This window comes from Galeopterus variegatus, unplaced genomic scaffold, assembly GCF_000696425.1.
Source record: "Galeopterus variegatus unplaced genomic scaffold, G_variegatus-3.0.2 Scaffold343, whole genome shotgun sequence".
Lineage (NCBI taxonomy): Eukaryota > Metazoa > Chordata > Mammalia > Dermoptera > Cynocephalidae > Galeopterus > Galeopterus variegatus.
In genome coordinates, this window is record NW_007726454.1 from 137396 (window position 1) to 158300 (window position 20905).

The 20905-nt window shown below is 33.7% G+C and overlaps 1 protein-coding gene across 1 annotated transcript in view; it reads right to left on the minus strand.

Moving 5' to 3' along the window:
• ADAMTS6 (ADAM metallopeptidase with thrombospondin type 1 motif, 6) overlaps nt 1–20905 on the minus strand; it is a 292310-nt gene that overhangs the window by 60648 nt on the left and 210757 nt on the right. The window contains exons 17-20 of the mRNA XM_008567759.1: nt 19919–20042; nt 19306–19386; nt 2300–2463; nt 1731–1869 (exon numbers count right to left, since the gene is read on the minus strand). Coding sequence (XP_008565981.1) covers nt 1731–1869; nt 2300–2463; nt 19306–19386; nt 19919–20042 — 508 coding nt within the window. The remainder of the gene's footprint in view (nt 1–1730; nt 1870–2299; nt 2464–19305; nt 19387–19918; nt 20043–20905) is intronic.

A 20905-nucleotide genomic window follows, 5' to 3' on the forward strand; every position in this document is an offset into this window, starting at 1 on the left:
ACATACTTGAAGATACTAATATGCTTCCCCTTAGCCTTCTCTTCTCCAAGTTAATCAACCTCAATTTTAGACTTTCCTTATTAGATTTCCTAAACTTTAAGTTATTTTGAGTCTTCTTTAATAAGTTTATTTCACCTTACCTCAGGGGCTGAATTATATATGTATTGTTCTAATGAAGTCTTTTCGTTTGTATGCAGAAAGGGGAAAGTTTATTTATAGATTGAATAAAATGAATTTAATTCGAACAAAGAAAGATATATGTATAAATGCCACTAAAATATAATGCAATGGCATTTACTTGATCAGTTAGGTGCAATATCTTTTATTTATTAAAAGAAATGGTAATGCTCTAGAGTTCTCAAAACTTTACGTTATAAATTAGCCATTTCACACATAAAACGGATGGGAACTAGACATCTTTTTAGATATGTTACAAATTAATACATAATCATGTTTCATGACAGTTCACACAGGAGAGAACATTAATATATTATTATTCATTTGCTTTTTTGTTTCTTCCATGTTGTATAGTCTATACTATTGAAATTGGAGGTATAGTTAATCAGTGATTTAATTCTGTATGAGCCTAAAAATACTGAATCTATTATATGATAATCACTTCTCTGAAAATAATTTCTCCAGTTCAAGCCTTGAGAATCAGAAGTGTTTAGAGATTCAGTGAATATAGGGCAAGATAGGGAGTTCGTATGAAAACATATGTATCTGCACAGTTTAGAAAGGGAATATAGGTAATACACTGGAAGATTCACTTTATCTCAATTTTGCCCATTCTAAATACCACCATTCAAAATTTAACCTTTGCTTTTGGAATGGTGAGGTGCTCCAGTGCAGCCTAGGCCTGAGGGATAGGTTTGCTTCCTTGCCTACTGGTATCAAGGTATACGGTGGAGGCGATGCATTTAGTCTCCAGAGAGAAGGAAGATGCTGCTTGCACAGCACTTCTACTCACCAGTCCATGCAGCAGCAAGGGTGTTGGCTTTGAAGGAAGCCAACTGTCCTGCTCTCCCAGCCAGAGGTAAAGAATTGCATTGGTGGCCACTAGAGGGAGGAGGATTAGGAATAGAGTAAATTGTGGGGAAAAGGCACCCATGAAAAACGTACATGGGACAACCAACACATCACCAACCACCGCCTAGCAGCTACCTCTCTGAGGGACTATAATGGGGTCAGTATACACCATAAACCCAGATACCCAGACATCAGTAATTATTGTAGCATCCCAGTATACAGCCCCTTAACTTTGATGGCGTAGAAGGGAGTTTGAATAGAATTGTGGGAAACACACAAGCACACAAACACAAACACACAAGCACGCAGACATACATTCTCATCCCCAATTATAAGAAGCTGCATCTATGACGTCTGATTTCTTGCTCATTTTCTTATTTAAAACTCTTGATGTTCTTTACCAGAAATGTGTTCACAAAAAGCAAATAGCCCACCTTCAAGATAGTCTTGGGAGAAGGACCAGCAGAGACACTCATTGTGCCAAGATGTATTTTACCAACAAATCTGTACAAATTACATGAGGTTGAAAACAAATGGAATATAAAATAATTAAAGCAAAGTTTCTTTTGCTAAATTACAGCTTGAAGCAAACCTGCAAGAAATGTTTCCAATTAGCTTCTTTGGCAAACACAAAGCATAGCTCAGAATATATTTTGCTGTCCATCCTGCCCTCTGGGTGGGCTGCCTAGTGGGTGTCTTACCTCCAGCACAAGTAGCTGAGCATTCTGACCAAGGCTGATGATTCCATGTAAAAGCAACTTCATTATCTCCACTGCCAGTCCGAGTGATGGGAACATTGAATTTATAGCTAATTCCCAAATTCTGTTCCTGAAGCAGAACCTGCCATTGAAAACAACTGGTGAAGACAATTAAAATGCAATGAGCCTTCATTCAGGTATTTATTATTTATTCTGAAGAAGAAAATGTCACAAAGCAAGTCTTAAAGGAAATTTAAGATAACTTTTAAAACGCATGCATTTATATAAAATTTTCTCCTTCCATTTTCACAGGTAGTTCAGAGCCATTTCTCCCATCTGTCTTGCTTGGTTATAAGAAATATTCTTCAATCAAGCATTTATAAGATCAAATAGTCATATAGAGAGAGGACTATGGGCTTAACTGTGCACAAATTTTATGCCCTTAGGCAAATCATTTTACCTTTATTACCTAATTTCACCACCTATGAAACAGAAATAATAAAATTTGCCCCTTCCTACCTCACAAGGGGGAATTACAAACAGTAGAAATAAAATGGCAAAGACACATTTACCATGACAATGAGATTTTCTGAGGTGGGACCTAGAGCTTCCAAGGATTCTGGCTCATCAGTTGGTCTCTTGTAGTGAAAAGCTGTTGTAGCAACATTAAACTTCCTAGGCCAGTCAATAGTCCAAGCACCATTAATATAGTAATCATCCGTTTCAGATTTCAAAGCTAGAAAAAAAAAAATCACAATCCACCTAAAAATGTGAAACTTTACTAAATTGTCATTGATTAATTGCTGCACTAAAGTGTATAGTGAGTACCCATTTCCATTTAAAGATATGATTCTTAACCATTTTCTTAAGTACAAATTAAAATGGTAATTTTTCATGTGAATGTTAAAAAGATATTACTTTTATATTTCTAATGTCATTGATAGAAAGGAATGAAAGGTTTACTCGGAAAAATAAACATGTAGAAATAGAAAAGAAGATGACGACAAAAGGATGATGGTGGGGGTAGGCAGGAGACTTTGCTTTCCAAATTCTAAAACAGTAATTAAATGAATATGGGGTGGGAAAAACGTGGGGTACTGGCACACAGACAGAACAATGGAACCAAACAGAGAGTTAAGAAATAGACCGAAGTACATATGGAAATTTAGTATATGACTAAATTTTAGTATATAATTTAAGAAGTTATCTTAAATTAGTAAAGAAAAGATAACAAGAAATAGGAGTAAGACAAGAGACTTGCCTTTTGGCAAAAAAAAAGCTGAATTTATATCTCATTCTTTATATATGAATAAATGCCACAATTCCACTCCTAGGTACATTAGGGTACTTCAAAAAGCTCACAGAAAGATTCATATTGTCTTTTAACCCTATTTTTTTTGCTGAATTTATATCTCATTCTTTATATATGAATAAATGCCACAATTCCACTCCTAGGTACATAAGGGTACTTCAAAAAGCTCACAGAAAGATTCATATTGTCTTTTAACCCTATTTTTTTTATGAACTTTTTGAATTATCTTTGTATATCCAAAAGAATTGAAAACAGGTACTCAAATACTTGTACATATATGTTCATATGTAGCACTATTTCCAATAGCCAAAAAAGATGGAAACAATCCAAATGTCTATCAATGGATGTGGATAAGCAGATTGTGGTATATACAGTACAATGAAATATTATTCAACCATAAAAAAAATGAAGTATTAATACATGCTACAATGTGATGAACCTCAAAAACATTATGCTAAATTGAAGAAGCCAGACAGAAAAGGTCACATATTGCATGCTTTCATTTATATGAAATACTCAGACTAAGAAAAAATACGTAGAGACAGAAAGCAGACTGGTGGGTGCCATGGGCTGGGGGATGGGGAGTAACTGCTTAATAAATATGGGGTTTCCTTTAGGGGTGATGAAAATGCTTTGGAGTAGGCTAAATGCCACTGAATCGTTTACTTTAAATGGTTAATTTTATGTAATGCAAATTCCACATCAATAAAAACAAAGTTAAATAAAAGAGAAAGAATAAATGCCAGATGGGTAAGTATTTAAAATAAATATAAAGCCATAAAATGTCAGGAAAAAATATGAAAAGAACTTTATTTCTTATAACATTGAAGTATATGAAAAGCTTTTCTAAGTATGACAAACTCAGAAACCATGAAGGGAAAGCTTAATAGATATGTATGCATAATTTTTTTAAACCTCTATAGGAAAAATAAATAGATAGATATGAAAAGTTTAAGAATATATGTGGTCAAAAAGGGTTTTAAGCACTACTATATGAAAACTCCAGTAAATAGATGACAGTGATAAACATGTCAGTTTAATTTTTTGTTATTATGCCAGCTTGCTTCAAAAACTTTAATTCATCAGACCATGTGAACAAGTAGCCCAAAAGGACTAAGAGGGTCATTGTGCAGAGTCTGACTCTAGACTCCTACCTCTTGTCCTTAATACTATAGATTATTTTCATCTTTCCCACACCCATCTGCCTGGCATATATATTTGCACTTTCTTAACCTCAGATATGTTGTGGAGATTCATTTAATTGTCAAAAATAAATCAAATTAGCCATTTGAGATAGAAACACATCAACCAAATTTAAGGATTAATTGGTCTTGACTTTTCATTGTATTTTTAAATTTTTATTTTCAACTCTCACTTGCAACAGTTTTCTATCTCGTTTAAAACATCAAAATCACTTAGGTTTTATAAGGACATCTAACCCTGGTTATATGAAATAGTAAAAACAAAAATAAAAACAACTTCTAGTAGCTTTGAATTCTCTTTCAATTTAAGGTCTCACTTTCCATTTCCTCAACTACTAAATGAAGGGATCATGACCCTCCTTTGTTGTTAAGAATACCTGATTAATGATACTATAATGTAGTTCAGAAAAACACCAAGCGTTTAAGAAGCTCTGAATAAGAATGACTGAAGGAGGAGAATGTGGCACTATGAACAGAGAATTACCAAAGAGGAAAAGCTGATGCTAGAAATCTTATTTTTGATTTCAGTCTTACTGATGCAAAAAAAAAAAAATCCAAAATTATGGTGTTAAATAAAGGGGGCTTCTTAAATAAAGGAACGGCCTGATTGAACTGGTGTTCTGTCTGAAGATGCGCTATAGATATACTCTTATTTTTAAAAGCTTTAAGGGAAAAGGAATGATATTGCAAAGGAAATGAGAACTCATTCAGGTCTCACTAGAGGCTTCTGAAGAGACTAAAGCTGTCCCAAAGGATCAAACATCAAATAAATAAAACTTCAACTTATTGCCATGTTGAAATAACTGGTACTGGACTTGGCCTCCCACTGTAAATAACTAGAAAACACAAAATCTATGAATCACCTATTCTTAGACACTGGACAGGACTGTGCAGAGACTATGATCTCCCCAGCTTTCTGCCTGGAGACACTTTCTGTCAGTGCAGAACAGGAGAACCCAAGCAGAGCACGGTGGTCTCACTGAGTTAAGACAGAGATCAGAAATTAGGAAAGCTAAGATAGCTGGAATTTGCAGGACCAGAAAACTAGAGTGGAGGGAGGAAATCTGTTGCTTAATATTAATCTGCATATGCATACAATATAATTCCTATGAAGCCAGGCAAGAAAAATCTACTGGGGAGCTGTAAGCAAAACCATTGCATTTCAATCACCAGAGCATTCAGGAAAGAACCAAGAAGAATCATGTCTTTGTAGTAGTGGGCTAAGCAAATTCTAAAATAAAGGCTATTTTGGACTCACCCAAACAAAACTCACAAGCAAGTGTCAAAAAGATCAAGTTGATTTACAGATTACTTAACACTCTTTAAAGAAAGAAAACAAAATTCAGACTCTCAACAAACAAATATTTACAATGTACAACTGATGAAAAATTACTACAAGTGCAAAAAAGTGGGAAAATATGGCTCAAATCTGGAAGAAGGCCACGCAAAAGAACCAGACTCAAAAATGAACACAATTATGAAATCAGCAGAAAATAACTTTAAACAGCTATTATAAATATACTCAAGAATTATAAAGAAAAATAATATATATATAATGAAGAGAAACTAGAATATATTTGACACACACCATTTATACCAGATGGAAACTTAGATCAATACAAATAAAGAAAGTAAGCTAGATAATGGTAAATATGTGGGTAAATATTTAATAATTTTTCTTATTTCTTAATTTTTTAAAGATAACTGACTCTGAAACATAATAATAATGTATTGTGGGATTTATAACATATGGTATGGCAAAGTAGAATATATTTTTAAAAAGCACAAAGGACAGAAGGGGACAATGGAAGTAAAGGTCTTAAATTATACACAAATCGAATAATATTATTTGAAGAAGTATTATGATAAAGGTGCATTCTGAAAATCCTAGAGCAACCACTAAATAAAGAGAACAAAGAAATATAGCTAAAAAGGCATTAGTAAAAATCAAATAAAACACTCTAAAACACCTGATTAATCTAAAAGAAGACATAAAAGAAAAAAAAGGGATACCACCACATAGGACAAATAGAAAAATAGCAAGATGGTAGACTGAAACCAAATTAAATTGTTGATTACATTAAATATAAACAATCTAAACAATGGGTTGACAAATTATGACCTACCATCTTTTTTTTTCTCTGTATGTTTGGATTTAATGAGATAATACATGCTATTAAAAGGCACTCTCATACCTATGTTAATGTTACACAGTTTTCTTTGTACTAATAACCAGTACTTATTTTGTCCTTTATAATTTTCTGTTAAGTCATAAGTAAAAAACAAAAACAAAAATAAACCCAGGGTTTTTGTTTGTTTCTATTTTAACTTCTCAATATACAATGCAGTTGATTTTTGTGTCCCTTTACCCGTACTTCTTTCCCCTCTCCCTCTCCCCGCTCACCCCCACAATCTACATCATATCTGTTCACTTGTCTTAAGCTCAAGGAATTATTGTGATTGTTGTATCTTCTTCCGCCTCCTAACCATTTATTTATTTATTTATTTATGTTTAGCTCTTACAAATAAGTGAGAACATGTGGTATTTCTCTTTCTTTGCCTGACTTGTTTCACTTAATATAATTTTCTCTAAGTCTATCCATGTTGCTGTGAAATGGTAATATTTCACTCTTTTTTATAGCAGAGTAGTATTCCATTGTGTAGATGTACCACAGTTGCCTTATCCACTCATCTGATGATGGACATTTGGGCTGGTTCCAACACTTGGCTATTGTAAATAGTGCTGCAATAAATATTGGAGTACAAGTACCCTTTCACATGATGATTTCCATTCCTCTGGGTATATTCCCAGCAGTGGAATAGCTTGGTCATATGGTAGACCTATCTGTAAGTGTTTGAGGAACCTCCATACCACTTTCCATAAAGCCTGCACCATTTTGCAGTGCCACCAACAGTGTATGAGAGTTCCTTTTTCTCCACAACCTCGTCAGCATTTATAATTCTCAGTTTTTTGGATATTAGCCATTCTACTGGAGTGAGATGGTATCTCAAAGTGGTTTTGATTTGATTTCCCAAATGCTGTGTGATGTTGAGCATTTTTTTTCATGTGTCTGTTTGCCATTTGTATATCTTACTTTGAGAAATGCCTGTTTAGGTCGTTGGCCTATTTTATAATTGGATTACTTGTTTTTTTGCTGTAAAGTTGTCTGAGTTCCTGTATATTCTGGATATTAATCCTTTGTCAGATGTATATCTTGCAAATATTTTCTCCCACTCTGTTGGTTGTCTTTTCACTCTGTTAATTGTTTCTTTTGCTGTGCAGAAGCTTTTTAGTTTGATATAATCCCATTTGTTTATTTTTCCTTTGGTTGCCAGTGTTTTGGGGGTCATATTCATGAAGTCTGTACCCAATCCTACTTCCAGGAGTGTTTCCCCTATGTTTTCTTTAAGGAGTTTTATTGTTTCAGGGTGTATATTTAATTCTTTATTCCATTTTGAGTTGATTTTGGTATATGGTGAGAGTTATGGGTCTAGTTGCATTCTCCTACATATGAATGTCCAGTTTTCCAAGCACCATTTGCTGAAGAGGCAGTCTCTTCTACAGTGTGTAGACTTGGTGCTTTTGTCAAAATCAGATGGCTGTAGGTGTATGGGTTGATTTCTGGATACTCTATTGTATTCCATTGAGCCGTGTGTATGTTTTTATCCCAGTATCATGCTGTTTTGGTTATTATAGCTTTGTAGTATACTTTAAAGTCAGGTAGTGTTATGCCTCCAGCTTTATTTTTTTGCTCAGGATTGCTTTGGCTATTCATGGTCTATTTTTATTCTATATAAATGTCTATATAGTTTTTTCCATTTCTGAGAAAAACATCATTAGAATTTTGACAGGGATTGCATTGAATCTATAGATCACTTTGGTTAATATGGACATTTTCACAATGTTAATTCTTCCAATCAAAGAGCATGGGTTATCTTTCCATCTTCTTGTGATCTCCTTAATTTCTCTCAACAGTGGTTTCTAGTTCTCTTTGTAGAGATTTTTCACATCCTGGTTAACTTTATTCCTAAGTGTTTTATTTTTTTGGTGGCTATTGTAAATGGGCTAGCTTTCTTGATTTCTTTTTCTGCATGTTCACTGTTGGAATATAGAAGTGCAACTGATTTTTTTGTGTTGATTTTTTTATCCTGCAACTTTGCTGAAATCATTTATCAACTCTAAGAGTTTTTTTTAACATTTGTATACAGTTTTTAATTTGAATACCTGTTTTCAACTTCTAAGAGTTTTTTTTTGTTGAGACTTTAGGTTGTTCAATATACATGATCATATCATCTGCAAACAAGGACAGTTTGACTTCGTCTTTTCCAATCTTGATGCCCTTTATTTCCTTCTCTTCTCTGATTGCTCTGGCTAGTACTTCCAACACTACGTTGAATAGGAGTGGTGAGAGTAGGCATCCTTGTCTAGTTCCTGTTCTTTTGAGAAAATTTTTCAGCTTTTCTCTGCTCAGAATGATATTGGCAGTGTGCTTATCATACATGGCTTTAATTGTGTTGAGATACTTTCCATCTATACCTAACTTGGAGAGAATCTTTATCATGAATGAATGTTGAATTTTGTCAAATGCTTTTTCAGCATCTATAGAGATGATCATATGGTTTTTGTCTTTGATTTTATTGATGTGGTGTATCACACTTATTGATTTGTGTTTGTTGAACCAACCTTGCATCCCTGGGATAAATCCCACTTGATCATGGTATATAATTTTGTGTATGTGTTGCTGTATTCTGTTAGCTAGTATTTTATTGAGGATTTCTGCATCTAAATTCATCAAGGATATTGGCCTGTAGTTTTCTTTTTCTGCTGTATCTTTGTCTGGTTTTGGTATCAAGATGATGATGTTTGCATCATAGAATGAGTTTGGGAGAATGGCCTCTGTTTCAATCTTTTGGAATAATTTGTAGAGAATTGGTATCAATTCCTCTTTGAAGGTTTGGTAGAATTCTGCAGTGAACCCATCCGGTCCTGGGCTTTTCTTTGTTGGGAGCCTATCTGATAATAGATTCAATCTCTTTTATTGTTATTATCTGTTCAGATTTTCTGTATCTTCCTGGCTCAGTTTTGGTAGTTTGTATGTGTCCAGAAATTTATCCATTTCCTCCAGATTTTCAAATTTGTTGGCAAATAGTTGTTTATAATAGTCTCTAATGATTAATTGTATTTCTGAGGTATCAGTTGTTTTTTTCAATTCTAATAAAAAGTCATCTTTTTCATTTCTAATTTTTGTTATTTGGGTCTTCCCTCTTCTTTTCTTTGTTAGCCTTGCTAAAGGTTTGTCAATTTTATTTATCTTTTCGAAAAACCAACTTTTTGTTTCATTGATCTTTTGTATCATTTTTTGGGTTCTATATCATTTAGTTCTGCGCTGATCTTAATTATTTCTTTCCATCTACTAACTGTGGGTTTGGATTTTTCTTGTGTTTCTAGTTCTTTAAGGTGAAGTGTTAAATTGTTGATTTGCCATCTTTCCATTCTTCTGAAGTAAGCATTTAATGCAATAAATTTCCCCTTAGTACTGCTTTTGCAGTATCCCACAGGTTTTGGTATGATGTGTCATTATTTTCATTAGTTTCAATAAATTCTTTGATTTCCTGTTTAATTTTTTCTTGGACCCATATGTCATTAAGTAGAATATTGTTTAATTTCCATGTGTTCGTATAGTTTCCAGTGTTTCATTTGTTATTGATTTCTAATTTTAATTCATTGTGATCTGAAAAAATACATGGAATAATTCCAATTTTTTAAAATTTGTTGGACTTGATTTGTGACCTAACAAGTAGTCTATCCTGGAGAATGTTCCATGTGCTGATGAGAAGAATGAATATTCTGAGGTTGTTGCATGGAATGTTCTGTAGATATCTGCCAAGTTCAATTGGTCTAAAGTGTTGTTTAAATCTTTTGTTTTTCTATTGATGTTTTGCCTAGATGATCTGTCCAATGTTGAGAGTGGGTGTTCAGGTCCCCTGCTATTGTGGTATTAGTGTCAATCTCATTCTTTAGGTCTACTACTGTTTGCCCTATAAATCTGGCTGCTCTGACATTGGGTGTGCACATATTTATGATTGTTATGTCTTCTTGATGGACAGATCTTTTTAGTATTATATAATGGCCTTCTTTATCTCTTTTTATGGTTTTTGGTTTAAAGTTTATTTTATCTGATATAAGAATAGCTACTCCAGCTTGTTTTTCATTTCTATTTGCATGGTATATCTTTTGCCATCCTTTTACTCTTAGTCTATGTGTGTCTTTACAGGTGAGGTGAGTCTTTTAAAGGCAGCATATTGTTGGGTTCACCTTTTTAATCTAGTCAGTCTGTTCTTTTGAGTGGGGAATTTATTCCTTTTACATTTAGAGTTATTATTGAAAGGTGATGATTTACTCCTAGCATTTTAATGTTGTTTGTTTAGATGTCTTAAGTATCTTTTGTTCCTTTCTTTCTGATTTTCTGTTTGTCTTCCGTATTTGTTGGTTTCTTGGGGTGGTAGATAAACAATTTTTTTCTCTTTATTGTCAGCATTTTTGTTTTACTGGTAGGTTTTGTTCTTTCTTGACTATTCATGGCAGTGATGTTTGTTTTTCAGGTACCAAACCCAGTACTCCCTTGAGAATTTCTTGCAAGGCTGGTCATGTGGTAGTGAACTCCTGCAGTTTGTGTTTGTCTGAGAAATATACTATTTGTCCTTCATTTTGGAGGGATAGCCTTGCTGGGTAAAGTACTCTTGGCTGGCAATTTTTGTCTTTTAGTATTTTAAATATATTATCCCATTCTTTTATGGCTTTTAGGGTTTCTAATGAAAAGTCTGATGTTAGTCTGATTGGGGCTAACTTATAGGTGACTTGACACTTCTCTCTTGCAGCTTTTAAGATTCTCTCTTTGTCTTTGAGTTTTGCCAGTTTGTCTATAACATGTTTGGGGGTTGGACCTTTTTGGGTTGAATATGTTTGGGGCTATTTGGATCTCCTGAATCTGAAGATCTTTGATTTTCCCTATACCTGTGAAGTTTTCTGCTATTATTTCATTGAATTTGTCTTAAATGCCCTTTCCTTTTTCCTCCCCTTCTAAAATACCCAGGATTTGGTTATTTGAGCGCTTATGTTTTCCTGTTATCCCTCTTAGATTTTCTTCAAGTTTTTTAATTCTTTTTTTTTGGGGGGGGGTCCACCTTTGTTAATTCAAACAGCTCATCTTCAAGGTCAGAAATTCTCTCTTCTGCTTGTTCTATCCTGTTGGTTAAACTCTCTGTTGTGTTTTTTATTTCATTGAATGAATCCTTCAGCTCCATAAGCTCTGCTACATTCTTTTTTAGGGCATTGATTTCTTTGTACATTTCTTTTTTCAGGTCCTGTATATTTTTTCTCATTTCATTGTGTTGTCTAACTGAGTTTTCTTGTATCTCATTTAGTTTCCTTAGAATTGTTGCTTGAAATTCCTTGTCAGTCACTTCAAGGACTTCCTCTTCTATAAGATATAGAGCTTGAGAGTTATTATTTTCCTTTAGTGGTGTTGTATTTTCTTGATTTTTCATATTTCTGGTATCTTTCCTTTGGTGTTTAGTCATTGTGGCAGGGGGTATCATGGTCCACTCATTCCACTCTGATCACTGGCCTGGATCCTGCAGGGACTGCTAATTCTGGGTGGCATGGGCTGGCCTGGGCTGGGGAGGCCTTGGTGCCTTCCTATTCTGGTGCAGCTGACTTGGGGCATGTGGGCCCCATGGCTTTCAGTCCTCTCTGGGTGGCAGGGACCGGCCTGGACTGGGGGTCCCTAAGTGCCTGCCTATTCCAGCATGGCTCTCAGAAGGTCATTATAAAATGATAAAGGGGTCTACCCAGCAAAAGGATATATCATAAATATATATGCACTGAACATTGGAAAGCCCAGGTATATAAGGCACTATTAGACCTAAAGAGAGAAACAGGACCCAATACAGTAACAGTTGGGGACCTCAGCACCCTCTTTCAACATTGGATAGATCATCTAGGCAACAAATCAATAGAGAAACACAAGATTTAATGTACTCTTTAGACCAACTGGACTTGGCAGACATATACAAAACATTTCACCCAATAGCTAGAGAATATACATTCTTCACATCAGCACATGGAATATTCTCCAGGACAGACCACATGTTAGGTTACAAATAAAGTCTCAATAAATTTTTAAAAATTGAAATTATTTCAAATATGTTTTCAGAGCACAACAGATTAAATAAAACTAGAAATCAACAACAAGCAAAACTTCAGAAACTATACAAATACATGGAAATTAAACAACATGATACCTAATGACCTGTGAATCCAAGAAGAAATTAAAAAGGAAACAAAAAAATTTCTTGAAGGTAATTAAAATAAAGACATATCATACCAAAACCTTTGGGATACTGCAAAAGCAGTACCAGGAGGGAAATTTATCGCAATAAAATGCTTACATTACTAAAGACTTCCAATAAACAACTTAACATTACACCTCAAAGAACGAGAGAAACAAGAACAATCAAACTCCAAAATCAGTAGACGGAAAGAAATAATAAAGATCAGAGCAGAACTAAATGAAATAGAGACCAAAAAAAAAAAGATACAAAAGATGAATGAAACACAAATTTGGGATTTTTGAGAAAATAAACAAAATAGATAAACCATCAGCTAGACTAACTAAAAAAAGGAGAGAGAAGACCCAAATAACGAAAGTCAGAAATGTAAGAGAAGACATTACAACTGATAGCACAGAAATACAAAGAATCACTAGAAACTATTATGAAAAACTATACACCAACAAAATTGAAAATCTGGAGGAAATGAATAAATTTTTGGACACATACAAACTACCAAGACTGATCCAAGAAGAAATAGAAAACTTGAACAGACCAAAAACAAGCGATGAGATTGAAGTAGTAATCATTAGTCTCCCAACAAAAAAATCCTTGGGACTGGATAGCTTCACTACTGAATTCTATCAAACATTTAAAGAAGAATTAATACCAATCCTTTCAAACTTATTCCAAACAATTGAAACAGAGGCCATTCTCCCAGACTCATTCTATGAAGCCAGCATCACCCTGATACAAAAATCAGACAAAGATACAACAAAAAAGAAAACTACAGGCCATTATCTTGATGAACATAGACACAAAAACCCTCAACAAAATATTAGCAAGTAGAATACAACAGCACAGCAAAAAGACTATACAAAACGATCAAGTGGGATTCATCCCAGGCATGCAAGGATGGTTCAACATATGCAAATCAATAAAGCAATTGATTTCATCAACAAAATCAAGGACAAAAACCATATGATTATCTAAATAGATGCATAAAAAGCATTTCACAGAATTCAGCATCCCTTCATGATAAAAACTTTCAACAAATTAGGTATAGAAGGAAAGTATCCCAACACAATAAAAGCCATATATGACAAACCCACCACCAATATCATCCTGAATGAGGAAAAACTGAAAGCTTTTCCTTTAAGAACAGGAACAAGACAAGGATGCCCACTTTCACCACTGCTATTTAACACAGCATTAAAGTACTTATCAGAGCAATCATGCAAAAGAATGAAATAAAGGACATCCAAATGGGAAAACGAAACGTCAAATTTTCCCTGTTTATAGATGACATGGTCCTATATATAGAAAAGCCTAAAGGCTACCAAAAAACTCTTAGAGCTGATAAGTGAATTCAGTAAAGTTGCAGGATACAAAAACCATATATAAAAATCAGTAGCATTTTTATACTCCGACAATGAACTAGCAAAAAAAGAAATCAAGAAAACAAGCCTATTTATAGTAGCTATCAGAAAAATAAAATACCTAAGAATAAATTTAACCAAAGAGTGAAAGATCTCCACAATGAGAACTACAAATCACTGCCAAAAGAAATTAAAGAGGACACAAAAAGATGGAAAAACATTCCATGCTCATGGATTGGAAGAACTAATGTTGTGAAAATGTTCATACTACCCAAAGTGATCTACGGATTCAATGTGATCCCCATGAAAATACTAATGACATTCTTCACAGAAATAGAAAAAAAAAATGATAATATTCATATTTCACAATGAAAGACCCCAAAGAGCCAAAGTAATCCTGAGCAAGAAAAATAAAGCCAGAGGCATTATACATCCTGACTTCAAATTATACTACAAGGCCATAGCAATCAAAACATCATGGTACTGGCATAAAAACAGACCCAGGGACCTATAGAACAGAATAGAGAACCCAGAAGGCAATCCACGTACCTATAGCCAACTAATCTTTGACAAAGGCACCAAGAACATACATTGGGGGAGGACAGCCTCTTCAATAAATGCTGCTCGGAAAACTGTATATCCATATGTAGAAAAATGAAACTAGACCCGTACCTCTTGTCACACACCAAAATCAACTCAAATGGATTAAGACTTAAATAGGAGTTTTGAAACTATAAAACTCCTAAAAGAAAACATAGGGGTAACACTTGAGAAGTAGGACTGGGAAAAGACTTTACTAATAAGACACCAAAAGCACAGGCAACAAAAGAAAAAATAAACAACTGTGATTGCATCAAATTAAAAAGCTTCTGCACAGCAAAGGAAAAAATCAAGAGAGTGAAAAGACAACCTACAGAATGGGAGAAAATATTTGCAAACTATACACTCAACAAGGAAATTAATATCCAGGATAAACGGGGAACTCAAACAACTTAACAGTAAAAAACAAATAATCCAATTAAAAAATGGTCAAAAGAGCTGAAAAGACATTTCTGAAAGCAAGACAAACAAATGGCCAACAAGTACATGAAAAAATGCCCAACATCACTGATCATCAGGAAAATGCAAATCAAAACCACAGCGAAATAGCATCTCGCCCCTATGAGATTGGCTATTATCAAAAAGAGAATAACAAATGCTGGTGAGGATCCAGAAAAAGGGGAACCCTTCTACACTGTTCGTGGGACAATAAATTAGTATAGCCATTATGGAAAACAGTATGGAGTTTTTCTCAATCAACTACAGATAGGACTACCATGCAATTCAGCAATCCCACTACTGAAGATACACCTAAAGGAATGGAAATCATCATCTCAAAGGGATAACTTGACTCCCATGTTTATCACAGCTCTATTTACAATATCCAAGTTATGGAACCAACCTAAATGTCCATCAATGACCAACTAGATAAGGAAAATGTGGTATATATACACAATGGATTACTACTCTAACATAAAAAAGAATGAAATTCTGCAATTCACAGCAACGTGGATGAGCTTGGAGAAAATTCTGTTAAGTGAAATAAACCAGGCACAGAAAGAGAAATATCACATCTTCACTCATAAGTGGGAGCAAAGGAAAAATGGAAGGAAAAAAAGAAGGAAGGAAGGGAAGGGAGGGAGGGAGGGAGGAAGGGAAGGAAGGATAATCACAATAATACGTTGAGCTTTCAGAAGGAGAGAACAGAACTGTGGTTACCACAGTTGGGAAAGTGGAGCGGGGTTAGTGAGAAATTGGTTAATGGACACAAAGAATGATTATGTCTTATAATGATGAATATGCTAATTATCCTGATTTGATCATCATGTATTATACGCAAGTATTGACAGTCAACTCTGTGCCCCACAAATATGTATAATCAATAATGTGTCAATTATAAAAAGAAAAATAATAAATAAATTCAAAAGAAAAAACCCTGAATTTTCATCAAAAACTTCCCACAAATAAAACTCCAGCCCAAGATGGCTGCACAGTTGAAATCTATCAAACATTTAGAAGTGATATCAATTTCATCCAGACTTGGAAAATAGAGAAGAAAGAAACCCTTCTCAACTCATTTTATGAAGACAGGCTCATCCTGATGCCAAAATCAACATATATCACAAGAAAAGACTCTAAACCAATATCCCTCGTGAACATAGATCCAAATATTCTTAACAAGGTATTAGCAAATCAATTTTAGCAACGTGTAATAAGGATGAAACGTCATGACAAAGCGGCTTTTATCCCAAGAATTCTAGATAAAACATTTGAAAACCAATCAATTCATTTATTATATTAACAGCAAAAAGGAGGTAAAAACTACACATGATCATGTCTATAGATTCAGAAAACTTCAACACCCATTCATGAATAAAACTCTCAGAAAACTTGAAATAGAAAGGAACATCTCAACCTGATAAAGGGCAACCTATATAAATCTTCCAGCTAAAATTAATTTAATGGTTAAAAAGAAAAAGAATGCTTTCCACTTAAGAGCAGTAACATTAAAAGGATGGACAGTATCTGCACTTCTATTCACTATTGTATTGAAGGTCCTCAACACTATTATAAAGCAGGAAAAAACAAATAAAAGGCAAAAAGATAAAGACAAAAGTAAAACTGCTTTATTCAAGGATGACGATATTCTATGCAGAAAATAGAAATGAATTTACAAAACCACTATTAGACATAATAAGTGAGTGTAACCGGGTCTTGGAACATGAGGGCAGTATAATAAGAAATAAATTGTATTACATAATAACAACAAAAAATTGGAAAATGAAATTAAAATGTCAATACCATTTACAATGTCACCAAAAAGCATGAAATAGTGATAGATTTAATAAAATATGTGCAAGACCTACACACTAAAAATGAAACTGTTGAAAAAATCCAAAGAAGACTAAATAAATGTACAGGTAAATCTTTCATGTACTGAAAAACTCAATATTTTAAAGATGTCAATTCTCCAAAAATTGATCTATAGATTCTATATAATCTCTTTTAATAGAATTAAAATTTTTATTCTAAAATCTACATAAAAATGTAAAGTACATAGAAAAGAAAAAATAATTTCAGAAACGAAGAACAAATTTGAGGACCTAATGCTTCTGGATTTAGAGACCTACAGGAAAGCTCTATTACTCAATACAGTGTACTTCTGGTTTAAGGATAGACACATAGATTAATGGGTGGGAATGGAAATAAACCCATACATACATGTTCAATTGATCTCTAACAAATGCTTAAAGGTAATTCAATGGGGGAAATGACAGTCTTTTCAACAAATGGTGCTACAGTAATTGAGTATCCACATGAGGAAAAAGGAACCTCAATCACTACTTCATACCTTATATAAAAATTAACTCAAAATGGACCATGTATTTAAATTTAAAAGCTAAAACTTCTTGAAGAAACATCAAAGACAATCTTTGCAACCTTAGAGTAGGCTAAATTTATATAATAGGACATGAAAGGACAAACCAGAAAAGTTTAATAAATTTAATTTCATCAAAATTAAAAGATACTATTTACAAAATGAATAAGCAATCCACAAACTAGGAGAAAATACACATTAAACATATATTTGACAAAGTCTTTTTCCAGAATATATGAAGGACTCATAACTTGGGGGAAAAAACAAATAATAGGCTAATTATATGCTTAGACACACAAAAAAATCCATATGGGTAAAATTAAAAAGACTGACAATACCAAGTATTGACAAGGATGTAGAACAACTGGAACTCTTCTACATTACTGGTGGGAATATAAAATGATACATCCACTTTGGAAAGCAGTTTAGTAATTTCTTTTTCCTGCTTTGTGGAAGTATAACTGACAAAATTGTATAAATTTAAGGTGTACAAAGTGATGATCTGACATACATATACACTGTGAAATGATTATCACAATCTCACAATCAAGCTAATTAATATATCTATCACCTCACACACCTTTTCATGTGTGTGGTAAGAACAAGATCTCTCCTTTAGTAAATTTCAAGTATACAATATATTATCATTAATATAGTTTGTTAAATATTCAGTACTTGTACCTCTTATAACTGAAAGTTTGTACTCTGTGACCAACATTTCCCTATTTCCCCCACTTGAACCAACCTCTAGTAACTATCCTTCTACTCTCTGTTTCTACGAGTTTGGCTTTTTTAGATTCCACACATAAGTGAGAACATGCAGTATTTGTCTTTCTGTGTCTGGCTTATTTCACTCAACAAGATTCCCTCCAGTTTCACACATGTTGACACAAATGGCAGAATTTCCTTGTTTATTAAGGCTGAATAATATTCCATCACATACATATAACACAATTTCTTTATCTATTCATCTGTCGACAGACATTTAGATTGCTTCCATATCTTGACTATTGTGAATAATGCTACAATGAACATGGGAGTGTAGATACGTCTTTGAGACAGTGATTTTATTTCCTTTGGATAAATACCCAGAAGTGGGATTGCTGGATAATATGGTTGTCCTATTTTTAATTTTTGGAGGAACCTCCATACTGTTTTCCATAATAGCTAAATCAGCCATTTCACTCCTAGGTATTTATCCTGGAGAAATGAAAATATGTGTCCACACAAAGGTTGTTTACAAATGTTCAAAGAAGCTTTATTCCTAATAGTCAAAGACTAGAAATGACCAAAATATCTGTCAACAAGTGAATGGATAAACAAATTATGGTATATTCACACAATGGATTACTATTTGGCAATAAAAAGGAATGAACTTAGGATACACTCAACAATACACTCAATCAATAGATGAATCTCAAAAACATTATGCTGAGTGGAAAAAGCCAGATGTAAGCATAAGTACTGTATGAGCTCATTTATGTGAAATTCCAGAATAAGTAAAAGTAATATATATAATGTCAAAAAATAGATCAATGTTTGCCTGAAACAAAGGCTGGGGCTGAGGAAACTTGACTGCAAAGGGGAATAAGAGATCGTTTTGGAATCATACAAATGTTCTACATCTCTGTTGTGGTATTTATATGAATATATGTAATTGTCTCTTTCAACTATATACACTTATAATGAATGCATTTCATTACATGTAAATTATACCTCAATAAAAGTGATCTTAAAAAATCAAATAATCACGCCAGTAAAGAGTAAGCAATAAACTACTAATTTTTCTGTTTAGCATTTTACATATGATCCTATGAAACTTGGAACATACTTCATTTAGCATGAAAGTGTTGTAACTCAAAGCACTATGTCTTTTCCTTCATGATACTGTGCTGCTCTTCGCCATTAATTTTTAAAATCTAGCAAAATAACTTACCAATATAGTTCTTTGAAGTGGCAACTTCTCTGACTTCAATGTGAACAGAGCCTCTTGGTATCTGCACCACTTCCATGTAGCCTAGAACACAGAAATAGCCAGCATTAAACGGCTTCTATCAGAAAATGAGTGTTTAGTAATCATTCAGTAACAATAGTGTCCTTATTCTTCCATTCTTTGAGTTTTCACTTTATAAATTATGAAATATGTGCAAATTGCCTTTTGGGTTCATGAATACATTTTTAGAGAAAAAGTATTTAATATTCTTTTTCTCTAAAACTATCTCAAGATTTTTTAAAGCTTCAACATGAACTATATTGGTTCCTTTTTTTTCTGAACAAATGCACCTCACATCAATGCTCTGTGGAAATTCACACCTTATAAAGAAACATGGCTAAATGAAGTCAAGCAGAAAGGGAATAACATTTCCTTAAAATATCTTACAGGAATTCACATTCAGTACTTAAAGGGCTGAAAGCAATTTGGGGAAAAAATATTGTCTGCCTAAATAAAGAAATTAAAAAATAAGGGGGGGTGGGGAGGAGGGAAAATTAAGTTTTGGGTATTCCAAGTACACCAGAGGTATGAGGAAGAAATCTCTCTACACACTCACCTCCTCTAGGCAACGAATCATTGAAGAGCCCTTCAACAGCATCACATGTGCTTCCATCCCCTCCACAAACTCGACATCTATCTTCCCTAGCATCAGATCCCAAAATATTATCACAACCTACATGCTGAAAACAGAAAAGGATATTCAATGTGCCAAAAACAGAAATTCTTGGAACCATAATTAATCAAACGCACATGACTTACTTTTTACTTGTTTTTCCAGTAAAGGAAATAAAAATAGGAAATAACTTTCCTCTTTCCACTTTACCTTCACTCTCCAGTAAGTCCCAGCTAACATTTCTCATCACAGAAGTTTAATGAGAAAAATTCTGATTCCTCAGGAATGAATATCTGTAGTACTAACCTAGACCTCTTCTTCATTTATAGATTCCATGCTCTAACTCTTAAAATATTGTAATTTGTTAGCAATAGGCTCTTACTTATATCCTTAATCAAGAAATTCATGAACTAAGAAAAATGACACGTGATCTACACAGGGTTATAATAGCAAGAGTCCTTACTAAGCATTATGGTTTGCCCTTTCTAAACCACTGGCTCTTTTTGGATATTCAGTTGTTAGTCTTGAAGATTAGTGGTGGAATTCACACCTGCGTAAATCTTTTAAAATGAATACTGTTTCCATTAGCTGAATAAAATTGCCATAAACAAAAGGAGATGTAAGCATGCAATTTACAAAGCCAAAATTCTACCTTTCAATTTTGCACTTAATCATAAAAACATGGATTTTTAGTATATATTTGAGTGCTTGAATTTGCATATTTGACATATTTGACCTTTAGTCATTGATACCAGGAATGTAATCCTGGAATAAGATTTGTACCTGTGTTTTTGTTATCTGAAAAAACTTGAATACTGCCATAAAAACAACTTTTTCTTCAAGGAAATAAAGAAACTGCCTTCCCCCCCCCCCCCCATAAAAACACACAAACACACCTACTGGAACATCAGATACATTTAAAGGCAAGTA